The 14,287-nt window shown below is 36.8% G+C and overlaps 1 protein-coding gene across 2 annotated transcripts in view; it reads right to left on the reverse strand.

Annotated features, from left to right (window-relative positions):
• EFNA5 (ephrin A5) overlaps window positions 1–14,281 on the reverse strand; it is a 208,072-nt gene extending 193,791 nt beyond the window's left edge. For both annotated transcript variants that reach the window (XM_019005316.1, XM_015614978.2), the window contains exon 1: window positions 14,121–14,281. In XM_019005316.1, the coding sequence (XP_018860861.1) occupies window positions 14,121–14,245 (125 nt within the window). In that variant the 5' untranslated portion in view covers window positions 14,246–14,281. The remainder of the gene's footprint in view (window positions 1–14,120) is intronic.
• Window positions 14,282–14,287: the final 6 nt, after the last annotated feature.

Genomic DNA, 14,287 nt, shown 5'->3' on the forward strand with positions numbered 1-14,287 from the left:
TCAATATATGGATAAATAAGTTTTGCAAAATAAATATGAAACCATGCTCAAAAATGGTAGTTTTCATCAGGCGTAGATATTCAGTAAACAACAACCAAACTAAAAGGTAAAATCAATGGGCTTTGCAAAAGTGGTCAATGAAAACACAGGTAAAAATTTTTAGAGACATTTAATCATGTTCTATTTTCGAACCATCTTAGGATTACTTAGTAATGTTTTTGAAATTTAGAGAGGAATAAAAAAAGAGAATGAAGCATAGTGAAGTACTGTCAGCTGAACAGTGGATACTTATTTCATTCCCTCCTACTACTGCAACTTAAAAAAATAAAAGAACATTCAGTAAATTCAATGGTAATTTCATGCAAAAATAGCACAACATCTGGTCATAGTATGTTACCATACCATTTCTTTTACTCTATGCTCATTAGATAAATATGGCAGAATACTACTTACAGTTTATTCCCAATCACTTGCTAAGGGAACACGGCAGAACAAGTAATCAGTTATCCCTTTTTTTCATGAATCAGGATATGCTGTATTAAGGAGCTAGTTTCCCAGCTGGCAAGTAGTATTTGTGTAAACAGTGTTCTTTTTTCTGATTCATAAAAAAAAATAAATAAATAAACGCTAAATAAAAGCATTTCTGCACTGATGCCAACTACAGTAGCTGGGAGTGCAGGAAATATTCTTCTAAAACCTATGAAATTATCTTGAGAAATTAGTATTTCTCTTCCTTCTCAAAGATGGGAGTGTTTCTCAGATCGAAATCAGTAACAGATCTACCCTTAACAGGAATCACAAGCAACAGTACTGCCGTCTAGAACATTTGAGGTTAGAAACTCTAAACTACAGAACCTTCTCACCTAGGTACATCACGTACTTCTGGGACCTAAGACACTACCAAGACTCATTTTGTCTCTGACTTCATCCATTACATGGTGGAAAGCAGAAAATATTTTGTCTTAAGCATAGGACTGAGTCTGAAAGAAAACTGTGAACTCAGGAAGACTGGGTTAAACCAGCCTGATACTAAGCCTAGTCTAAAAATTAAGCCTTGTATGCATCCACTATACTAGCATTATGAAGTAAATAAGGATGCAAACAGAAAGCAGAAGCAATCATTCCTCTGTCATCCATTAAAAATACAAGTACAGAAGTCCTAATTGGGCACTGCAATGATCTGATTCACTCAGAGAAGTTACAAAGGCAAAATTGCTTTCATCAGTAACAATACATTACCTCCAAACTCCACACCTAAAATTAAGTGCTTAGGAAAGTCTTCCAAATGCTTTGTTCTGAAGAAGGCCATTATATAAGCACTAAATCAAGACAGCTAGTATGGAAAATGGAAAACAGAGATTTCTTTTTACAGTAAGCTATAAAATGTAGTTCAGTCAGACACAGGATCTGAGAAAGTAATAACAAAAGTAATGCTGTAAATCACTAAAAAAACTTTTTTTTTTTAAAGCTAACTGTCATACTTTGGAGTAGAAGCACTGAATATGGAGATTCTTCTCATAAAGTGTTCTTTGCAAGGAAGTTTTATATAATTGAGATACAGAGAAAGAGTTTGCTTGGAATTTGAATGCAGTGAATAGCCAAGATATAATGAGATGCAAGTATGATCTACCTCTGTAATTAATTTTCCTTCTTCACCCACACTGTCACTTGTTATGATAATGTGAATCTTAACCTTAATGAGAAATTTCATACCACCTTGATTAAAGATACTGCAAATAACAGCATTATTTTTATTTTGATTTTATTTCAACAAAGAATCTCTTTACACTCTCAAAACTGTCAGCCCTTCTGCTAATGAAGCTTCCATCTACAATAGATTTTTAGAGACTGATTTATATGTCATGCTTTTAAGTGAGGATTATGCTAGCATGTGTATTACAAAATGATCATGCTCTGCAGCAACTGTTCTTTTTTTTTAAAGGTAGTTTGTCTGAAGACTTTTAAGATATAAGCTCCTCAATAAAATTGTGTATGTATTCCTTCATAACATTTGTGAATTAACACAAAAAGTTATAAAACATTCAGATGACACTTTTGAAATGCAATTTAAAAATCAATACATAAAACTTCCAAAGATTTCCAGAAACTTTGCAGTCAACTCCCTACAAACACTTGCATGTAGTATTAAATTTGGCCCAATGTCTTAAAATGGTATCAACACAGAGACAACAAAATACAATCAAATTTCACACATGAATGAAGGATACAACCTGTAAAATTCTAAAAATTAGAACTGGAATTTTTTTCAAGACTCTGTTTTACCGAGAAGAAGTTTATTTTATCAGTATGTATCTTCTCAAATTTAACAAGGGCCACATTTACTTCAAGGTGTATCTTCCTCTTATGCTCTATCTCATAGCTATAAAACAAAAGAAAGATTTTCACTGGAAACCAAGAAAAATGTAATATTTGATACTCCATGAAATGAAAATGCATAAGAATAATTGCTTTCTATGCAATCCCAAACTACAGGGACATACCACACAACACGAATAACTGCTCATAATTTTGGTAAACAGGTAATAAATTACAAGGTTTATATATTAAAGATTTTATATTTACAAGGAGAAATAGCATTCTCCAGGGAGTTCTCTTATTCTAAGAAGGCTGTTAGTCAAATCTGTAGAAAACAGAAGCTTCTTTCCTCCATACAGTGGTTTAGTTCTTTCAGTGAGGAAATCATGCCATCCTACTTGGGCATTCACAAGATCCACTCGGTTTTTAAGGAGTATCTCACCGAGAACCATATATTGAATATGCTGCTTTGGAAAACATAAAACACAATTATCCCAGTGGTGTACTACTGTATCTGATTTGTTTTACCTTCATGACCTTAAATTAATTTTTTTGTCACATACCAAACCATACTACACTATACAGGACTCTCAACATCACAGTTTCACTAATGTCTATCTGCTAGTAACATATAGTAATCCAGTTCTCAATTTGGAAACAGCTGACAGCAAAACTCTATTTATTCAACCAGGTTTGCTTTTACCCTCTTATGCTCCCAAAAGTACAGATCCCATCCCTGCTGAAAAAAAATCTTAGTCTAGAACATATATGAACCCAACCAGACAAAGACCCACAAGGCTCTGCAGTCCCGTGCTGCTGCGCTCCCTCACTAGATTTGATTCACGCAGATTGCATGGCCTCACAAAAACTGACAAGCCTAACTACCAGAATTCATACTCAGAAGAACTACACCATGAAATCATCATTACAGGACCCAGATCAAAGTAGTTAAAAAATCTTATTCTTAATATTTTTAATAAGTTGGATAACAATACCTCCAATAATACTGGACTAAAAATCCAACAATAGTTACTGTATTTAAAGAAATTTTAAAAATCACACCTTGGAGTGTCTGTCGAGGCATACAATGCAGAAAAATAGACTTCCATTCCTCATTACTACCCGTCTGCTCCTACTGACTACCTCTACTTTCAAAAAGGAGGATATGTATTTAAACAGTTTTTCCTTATCTATTTTAAGGGACCATTTTTCGGAAGGTATTTAAGAAACTACATGTGGAAAAAAAAAACTGAAATAAAATCTAGGACAGTTAGGCACCAAGCAGTCTTAAAAATTCCATATGGCTGCTGTCTGCAACTCTTGGTACCTAAATATATTAAAAATTCTGGTTTTGAGGTTATATTCTTTTTAAATCAGTGGTCCAAAAAATGCTTAAATAAATCATTCCTTTTACAGGCTGTAAAAAAAATATAAATTAGTAATTATTAGTGTGAAGCCACAGCTTCACTCTTTCAGTGTCTTTAAGAACAGTGTTTAAGACAATTCATATTGCAATTATGCTTATGTGAATATGCTTATAGGCTTACATTTGGAAATATGTGTGGAAGGATAAATGGAACAAGCACACATTTCACTCAAGTCACTACTGCAGTACACCAAAACCTGATTCACTTAAGGTATCCTACACACTATGAGCTGGAAACAAAAAAAAAAACATGAACATGCAAACTAGCTGCTTTCAATAATTTTTTTTTTTCTAATCCAGTTTACTTTGCAAGGCACAAGCAAAAGCATACAAAAGATGATTCCCACTCATTTAATAAATGCAGACAAATACTGGTCTTGATCACAGCAATTTTATTGGAAAGCTCAGTTCACCAGAAAGTGTGCAAGACAGAATGAGAGAAAGGCAAATATGGCTCAAAAGCAAAGAGAAAAGTATATGCAACTTGGGCATAAGTGAAGGGACAAAATTAACCATAGAATTAAAGTCTTTGGAATAAAGAACAATAGCCTTCCAAGTAAATGTGACTTCATTAGCACCGAATTTCTCCAACTGGGCATTGTGTACATATAATATATATATGTGTGTATGTGTGTGTGCATGTATATATATATATATATATATGTATGTGTGTATATATATATATATATATAATTGTAAGGCACACACTTCTCATGTTCTTTGCCCCCAAAAGCAGAGCTGACAATGGTGACAGCAGAGTGTGTAATTAGTTTTTATTGTTCCCCTGACAGCCATAGCTCTGTAAGGACCCCTTGCCTTTTCCATTGTAAATGTTATGGAAAAATACACTAATGACAGGCATTTAATTATGGGCACAGCGACCACGATGGGAGCTGTGCCAAAAGTGATTGGCAGCTTTGTATACCAGATATTCACAGCAATGATTCTTTTTCTATCATACCTTGTAATCCAGATTAGTGAAGATGGCTTTTTTTAAAAAACATCTTTTCTAAGGCCTCAGTTTCTGTCTAGAAGTATTATTATTAATTACCACAAACAGGCAGAAACCAACAGAAAAAAAAACAACAAAACCTTGATTTATTTTTTTTTGTAAATAGCATGAAGTTTTTTGAAAGAGGTCTACGCACTGACAATGCCATCAACATAAAAGAATTCCCCACTGACTCCAGCACATAGTTGACTTTTTTTTTTAATTATACATAGTTACAAACAAAGAGATGCTATGCCCTCTTAACATATCTTTATTCAGTATTTACAATAAACTGTTCCACATTCATCTGTAGTTGCTGAGGTGTTTTCTCGCCTGATTAATTAGCAATTGGGAGACACGCTTTTTGGCAGCTTTTGTATCCCTATTACTTCTTTTGGTTTGGCACAAAAACTCCCTTTTGGGAGCACCAGTGTTTGTACTGTACCACACTTAGTGATGGATCACTAATTTTTAATAAACTAAGTCCCAAGAGAACTGCAAAATTATGTAAAAGTGTATTGGAGCAATAACTGTAAGCACATAATAAATAAATAAATATATGGGCCAGGAGTAAGAACTGTTGCAGTACATAAAATATTAGGTCTTTTCCAGAGTATACATGGAAAGCCTAACCAAGAGATCACACGTAATCTTAAGATACTGGTCTGAATTGGCTTTTAACTGCTTGATCCAAATCTCTGCCTTTACCTTTAAAAAGCGATTAGCTAATGTGGATGCACAATTTCCTTGAAGAATGCTATATCTGAATGTTCCTTCACTGTTTCTCATCCCTCCCCCACGACCAGATGAATGAAATTACTCTGTGAAGCAGATTTCTATGGAGAATGACCACACAATTCTGGACCAAACGGTTCTAAATCTATGTAGCAGTCACAAATCCCTGGCTAAGCCGAACAAAGCAACATTATTCCAAAGTGGTAAGTTTGGGAATATAAAAGTGAAGCTGTCTGGCTCTAAAGTGGTAACTTACAAATAGCTGCAGATTCACAGTTGGCTGTCCATCCCCCATCCAGCTGGCTCTCATATCAGTGACTTCAAAAATGCAGTTTGCCATTATGGTGGCTTAAGGCACTTTGTGTGCCAGTGCAATGACCATGCTGTGTGTGCATGTCAGAAGGTCAACACTTTCAAATTCCAGAGTCTCTCTTTATTTCCTTCTTTTCTGGAAACAATAGGAAAAGAGTGCAGGATTGATAGCTCCTACTTTGTTAACTTCTGCTCACCAAATGCCCTGCCTGTATGAATACATAACTATTTTTTGAAAAATCTGATTAGACATCAAATAATGTGGGAGGGGTTGCTGGGGGGAGAACCACAACCACCAAACAAAAAACCAATGCAGCTGTTTTTCCTGCTCATTAGCAGCATTAATTGGTAAATTTTCTTGCAACAACTTTTAACAATTGCAGGAGACCCAACATCATTAAAGCTGCTAGAAGCCCTTACCTAATGTTGATGAATTAGCATTGAACACTGACAACTGTGCTACAAAGATCATCATCAAAATTAGCAGTAAGTAAAATAAAATACTTGCTTTTTTTGTCTCCTCACCAAAAAAAAAAATCTGTATTTTATTTATACAGCACTACAAAGCCAACAAAATATTAGACATTGAACGATTTGGGGAATTTCTTTTGTTTAGTTTTGATTAAAAGAGTTAAAATGTATTCAGCTCCAGTTTCAAAGACACACATTGAGAAAAAATATGCAACTCTATTTACAATTTTGAAACAAATTCCAAGTAAAAATTAAAACAAAAATCCTATGTACAGTAATATCATTATAATAACAATATCTATTTCTTAGCAAGTCCCTGTGTGACAAGAAAATATGATTTGAATGTCTGTAAAGAAAATTAAATTCTCCTGAATTGCAACATGAATATGAAAAATGCTACTTTGAAGTGCACAAAACCAAAAAGTAGTGCTTCATTGCTACCCACCAGGGAATGGCTGCAGTGCTCAACTACTACTCATGAACAGCTCACACCATGTGAACACGCCTGCTACAGACAGCATCCACCCCCAAACAAGGAAAACGAAGTAATTTCAGGGAGGAAGTATTATATTATTTTAATGAATAAAGAAGGTCAATGCACTGCAGCAAACATTAATTATGGCACAAAATATATTCTGTCAAAACATGCATCCTTTTAAACGTCACCAGTTCAAATTTTATCTTTCAGAATGAAAAAAATACATTTTAGCAGAGTTACCAGCATCAAAGTAAATGTATCTCATACTCTTTTTTTTTTGCCTCACCAGATGATTGATAAAAAAATAATTTCTTCTCTACCCTCTGCACCATTTCATCACTGTAATCAAAACCTAAAGATGGTGCCTATCAAATAAGATGGTTCTTCAAAATTCTGATGAAAACAAACAAAAAATAAAGTTACTTAGTGAGAAACATAAAATATTTATTTTTTTTTTACTGCAGATACTACTGATAAACATTTTAATATGCTGATCTAATGATGGAAAAGAAAGTTAACATGAAAAATAACTTACTTACAGGTTTTGTGAGTCTAAGGTCCTTTATCCACAGAATATGTCAGCATGGATAGGAAAATTCTTCTACTATATTATAATGCAAGTGACAATAAGAATTGTAATTTTCAAGTAAAAATTGTAGAACCTGGAGAATTTGCTTTAATTGGTATTAGGAATTCAAGCAGATCATTCTAATTAACAGGATGCTTGTGCATCTTCTCGTTAGCTGATTTTTCTTTTTACAGCATTTTTGCTGGTCATGCATTTAAGCAGAAAAATGGCTATAAAGCTCTTTGCATACCAGTTAACAGAATATGGACACCAAACTATGTCTCTACATTTTGCAGCAGTCTGAAATAAATTCATTTTCTTCATAAAAGTAGAATCTAACAATGTATTTTCATCAGCCTGTCAACAGCAGAATATGAAGGATGTTTCCCCAGATTAAATATATACACTTACAATATATATATTGGGGTGTATTTTTCTTTGACTGTATTTTTCTAGCATTCTATGGTGGAGAAATACAATCTCAATCCTCACGGAACATGGGGGTTTTCTTACGCACATATTTTCACATTTTCTAAAATATACAGGAATGGGAATTTGTGCTTTTCTAATGAAACAATCTAGGCTCAATCTTTTTTTTTTTTTTTTTTTTTTTCTAAAAAAAGAGGATTTCAGATATCTATAGGTGTTTGCACACTGTAAAGTAATACACACCATTTTAAATGAGCTCAACCATAATCTACCTTGGACAGACTACAATGAAAAGGGAGAGTGAAAAAATGCAAGGAAGACTCCCAATGCGTGAATGATTCTATTCTTCCATTCAGCTGTGCTGAAGTACCTTACAGTATGCCTTACTCATAACAACTGTAATACCATCAGAATGCAATTTCAATAACTGGTCTGTTTATTTCAAACCAAACATTTTCATTTCATTATGTTGGTGTGCTGCTGACTGACTAAATTTTAAGCACAAGTGCAACAAAAACTTGCACAAAACAGGGCCCTTTATTCTCAAAAGTGAATTGGACTATTCAGAAACTCTGGAATATTAGATTAAGCATGCAACTAAAGATATTTTTTAAAAACAATGGTCAGAACTGGGTAGAAGAGCAGAGTGCTTATTGGAAGAAAATCACAGATCTAAAATACTTCTAACCTCATTGGAAAAAAAAAATTAAATTGAAAATCAGTAACCCAAAGCAATGGAGGCATATCTCAAAGGCACGGAGAAACTACTGTCTATTCATGGTTTCACCAGGAAAGGTTGTGTGTTTGTTAGCATCTTCTCCCAGCTGTTCCCAATGACCAACCTTCTTTATGTGTTTTCTTGGTAGTCTAGTATTTCAACAATGCTGCAGTCCTCCTCCCAGCAAGAGACCGGTGTTGGAAGAAGTCACACGGAACTCAAATAAGCTCGGACAGTTCTCAAAGCACACTCATGTAGTTCTGCTCATTTTACATTGGTGTGCCCGAGTGCCAGCTTGCCTACCTGCCCACCTACTGACCTGGGAGCTACCAGTATGTGAATAAACAGCAAACTGGGAAGATGGCCAAGAAATAACACACAGAATCTACATATAATTCTCTTTTTCTGCTTTGAACTATGACACAAAATACCTTAGCCAGAAGATTAGACCTGGAAATTTGATGGAAATTCCATTCACTTTCTAAACACTAAAGAGTAAAATTAAAAAAATTCAGAATTTTTCCTTTCACAAAACATGATGATACACATCACCGCCTAATGATACATTTCAATGCATACATACACACGTGCATATGTATGTATGTATATGTAAGCTTATATATACATATATTGAAATGCATACATATTCTCATTACATATGCCATATACATTATGTATGCCTGTCCATATGAATGCAATGACCATGACTCCTGAAGGACTAATTGCATTCATTCATTTTTTCAGCCCAGCATGAAGCTGCTAGATTGCTGGGATCATAGCAACAGGGGAGAGAAAGGAAGGCTCATCTTTATCTGACCCTCTCAAAAAGCGTATAGGGCTAGAAGAGAGAACGCAATGAAGTGTCCTGACTACCTGCATTCGGGAAAGATGTAATAAGATGCATTTTATGAAGATCAGGTACCACTTTAACAAGGTGCCTTTCATACAGAGGTGGAGGCCAGTGGAACTATTGTTCTTTGAGCAATTTTTCCATAGAAGGTTTCAAATCGTTTCAAACACCCACTTTTAAAATAAACACCAACGTTCTTTTGGAGACACAAGGTATTAATGAAACTATTAAAAGCAGAGAAAGTAGGTGTAAAGAATTGACGGCTCTACTACTGATCTTTTAATTACAAGGAACTAGTCAGAGATTTCTTCAGCTGTCAGAGCAAGCTGCCAGATAAAAAGCTCTCAAAATGCAAGCTATGCTGTTTCAAAATAGGTTTATATGTACATGTAATACATATACATGGATGTGTATGTATCCCCAAGTACTTAGGCTCCTATGCTTCCCTTGACATATGAAATTTATACACAACACCAACATCGAAGTAAACATCTTGACTTTACCCTTCTTCATCCACAACTTCTGAGTTTTCTTAACATGTGTAACTGCTTTTTTACAGCCATTTCTGCATGGCTTCCCTCAACTCTGCACACAGGCAGAACTATATCTATACAGAACACAAAAAAATAGACAAACCCAACAAAAGACAGCCACATGACCTCAGCATATACGACCAACATGCTATGGTGAAATCCACAAACACGTAACAGATGGCAGAACACTCAGACATCCATCATCTTCCATCTCTCCACGAGTGTGCTCCAGAAAGTGCCAGGTGTGTGTGAGCTGCCACATCCAGAGCTTCTCAAAACTAAATCTGTGGATCGGGCTGGCCCAGGGAGCCACTTAAGCACACATTTATCCACCCACACAACTGCAGCAGAACTTAGGTGTGTAAGGATTGAGTTCAAAGAAGTTAGATGCTTTTCTGAAACAGTGCCTAAATACTCAGCTTCAAAATCCACATAGGCTGAGAAATCCAGGTTGTAAAATTTTGGTCTCTGCATAGAATTTTCAGAAGTATCCACTCATTTTTCTATTTGCTGCCCCTAAATATTTATGTAAAAAAGCCTCAAACAACACTGACCAAATTATGGTATCCAGTCTGGTTATGGGAAATCAACAGCTGAAGTTGAGATTACTTTTCAGTACCTAAATTCTCTAATTACCACCCGATTTCTTGATTTTATCCACGTAACTACACAAAGAGAAAAAAATCAGCATCTTATGTCTTTACAATAATTTGTCTATGGATTTGATACACCATTTTATTGTATAAAATGCAGCCAATCCCAATAATACTCCTAATAAAAAATATTTGCTTTTCTGAGACTAGAAGCAACAGCCTCTATGTATGACCAGAAACTTGACTTGCAATTCAAGTATTTTTAACCACCCTGAAACTAACTAACAATTTATGAAGCTACATAACCTGACACTGAAACAACTTACAGGGAAATACCTAAAAAGAAACCATAATCTTAAAGTATAATCCTGGCAAGCAGAAAAACGTAGCAATAATTACAACAAGTAGCTCAGCTTGAACTGTGACAAGATTAAAAACACTAGCAGGCATGAAGCAGGCACACCACTTCAAAATTTGGCCCTGGTACACAACATTCGGTCTGAATTCTAATTAAAAGGACTCTACCAATTGAGATTAAATTAATATGCTCCATTCTAAAACTGAGTGTTGTATTCAGAAAAATGTTTCCTGATGATAATAGTCTGTAGTCCCATATAAGAAAACATATATGCAAACAGTGCTGAAAGACTAATGCACCTTAAGGTGACAGAATTTTTCTACACTTAATTCTAAACGTACATAAATTAAGAAATAAAAGAAATCACATTTTTGAGCTTACTTGAGAAGTAATTTTTGATCAAAAAAAAAAAAAAACCACTAAAAATTGTTATTTTAGTTATACTTCAAAATTTTAATACCTGAGCATATTCTCACCTGGACTTGGACTACGGCATTTATGGAAGGTGTATGTTGATAATTAAATATGGAAGAAAAGTAAGGCACAGCAATACTTTAAACATTTTCAAGAACTGACTTTGACTCTAAAAATACACAATTTGGTTACTCATACAAGCTGACAATAATGGCCATACACTTTCTAATACCTCTAGCTGAACTTTGGCAGCTAACCAAGCAATGTAATATGAATTTTGCTAATAGATGCCCATGATTTTTTATTTACCAAACATTGTTCACACCAGGAGCACTTATCAACTGGACCACTCAACAATTTGCTAATGTATCTTTCAATGAGAATGAAATTTTTATGTGTTTCAGTAAGTTGCTGGAGTCTAAAACTAATAAAAATTAAACCATCAAATCTGAAGGAAGGACAATCATTATTAAATTATTCAAGGTTTAAATGAAACTTTGATTTGCCTTTATAATTTTTAAGATTATCAATATTTCATTTTTTTAAAAGGAATTAATTAGTTCTATGGCAGTTTGTTAATTCTGAATAAATACAATAAAAAAGTAAGCTAAATGAAAATGGTAGTATTTGTGTTTATACAATGACAGGACATTTTGACCTCTAATTTCAAATAGTTATCACAAAGTAAGCATCTCTACTTACTTTGACATGAGTTTGTCTCCTGAGTCTGCCTCTAGATGAAGATAAATCTCTGAGAAGTTATTCCTGCAATATTGTTAAGCACTCTGAAAATTTTGATAACCAAAGACAATTTTGCCTTCAGCTCAGGTTCTGACAAAACGAATTCAAAAGAGAAGTGGTCTCTTTTCTTTGGGTCTCTTCCACCTACCAATCAGGTGTTTGCCTGTTTTTCTGTAATGCTCATGTTACTTGGAAAGCATACACAAATGCTGTATAAAACAAAGGAGAGTTGCATCTGCACCCTGCTCTTTCTCATATTTTTAACTTGCAAGTAAACATGGCATGTCCAAATTGATACATCCATTGTGAGAGAGCAGTATTTTAAGACAAGAAATGTTTGTTTTTAAAATAGAAGGTTTAGAAACATCTTTAATTTAACACTTCCTCTACTGTTTGGAAGAATAACAAAACTAAGTTTTATTTGCAGTCTGCTGATGTTTGATGTTGGATTAACAAGAGATTCCATTAATAGTAGTAATATATAATTTAACTTACTAGAATCCTTATAAATAAAATTCAGTGCATAACGCTTACCAACTAGGTAAGCATTGTCTGTACCTTCAACTGTCTTTACCTATGTACAGTCAAGATCATCACACATAAAACAACAGCATTTTAACTGTTCTGCCAGCAATGTGTGCATTTAGTCAAACCTTTCTTTCAATGATCCTCCTTCTCCTACCCAATGGGATTTGAGAATATTACTTAATTTTTTTCTAGCAGTTACATTTCATTTTTGCACAACAACAGAAATAAAAAGCCTGTTTTTTACAGGCACGGAATTTTTTGGGACATGTTCTTTGATGGGTGATGTGAGGTGTAACTTTTCTTACTCTGGTGCAATTTTTTTCAAGTAACACATGTAGAAAGAGGAAAATGTGGAGAGAGGCATTTCAAATCATAGATGTTTATCATACCCAAACATGATTGTTTCTGTTTCTTTGTCTGAAGTTTTTTGTGCCAACTATTTATTGCTGAGGAGTTGAGGCCGGGAGCACAGTATTAAAGTGCTGAACAGAGTAGCTAACCCTGGGCACTTGAAAATTCTGCCCATTAACTTCTGCATCACCTATTTTAAACCTGCTCCAGAATACCGAGCAGCAGAGTTTTCTGCAGGCAACAGAGATCTATTAACAACCATGACCTGTGACAGAAATCAATGTGCTAATCTCAAGCCAAACAGTAGTATCAGAAGCATAAAAAAGAGATAACCTAAGATAAAACGTCCCTAAATTTACTTAGAGTAGTCTGACAGGTTTACAAAAAAATAAAATTAAAAAATTTGAAAAATAAAAATAAAAATAAAAAAAAGCCTGACACGTGCAATTTGACAAAGTAAAAATCTCTACTATCCAGATGACTTTTTACCTAAACACATGATACCATTTGGAGAAGGTTTGAAATTTTCTGATGCTAAACGTGAGGGAAAACTCCAGAAAAAAAATTAAAATTAAATGAAATCTCCCTTTCCATTGCTGAATTGCACTCAGAGCCTGGAGCTAGGAAACCTCCGGGGCCAGGGGAGCAGGATGACTGCACCAGCACCACTCGGCCCCAACTGCGGGGACCCCGGCGATGCGCCGTCCTGTGTCCGGCAGCACCGGCAGACCCCGGCCCGGGACGGTGTAGCGACCTCGCCTCCTCTCCTCCAGCCGGCCCGGGAGAGGCCCCCGCCGGGCGGGCAGCGCAGGGCACGGCCGGACAAAGCCGCCCGTGACAACCGCCTCACCCGGGCGCCGCGGAGGTCCAGCCGAGGGCGCAGAGCCCTGCCCGGGGCCGGCTCCCCGCTACCGGCGGGCACCACGCCCGCCGCAGGAACCCTTTGGGGCACCACCGGGGGGTCGCTACCTGTGCCCCTCATTTCTCCCGAGCTCCTGGAGCAGGGCTGGCAGCAGACACGGGCTGCCCCGAGGCGAGGGGCGCCCGTGCCCCCCGCCGGGAGTGCATCCATCCGGCTTCTGCGGGCCGGCGGCGGCCAATCCAGGAGAAGCCTTGGAGAGAAGGGAGGACAGGAGAGGAGAAAATCACCCCCACCACCCACTGCTGCCTGCAGCCCTGAACCGCCGTAAAAAGAAAAGTTTTCTATCTCGCAGCCGGTCTCTCGACGGGAGTCTCCGGCGCCGGAGCGTCGATGCGCACCCTCCCGCCGACCCCCGCCCGCTGCGCGCCCGCGGCCGCCCCGCGTACCTGGGGTTGGAGCTGTTCCAGTAGACGGCGTAGCGGTCGGCCACCGCCTTGGCGCCGGGCTCCTGCCCGCGCACGCACACCCACAGCGCCGCGGCCGCCAGCAGCAGCATCTCCACGTGCGGCATCGCGCCCGGCCGGCGGCGCGGCGAGGCGGGATGCGGGAAAAA

This window comes from Parus major, chromosome Z, assembly GCF_001522545.3.
Source record: "Parus major isolate Abel chromosome Z, Parus_major1.1, whole genome shotgun sequence".
In the NCBI taxonomy this organism is placed as follows: Eukaryota; Metazoa; Chordata; class Aves; order Passeriformes; family Paridae; genus Parus; species Parus major.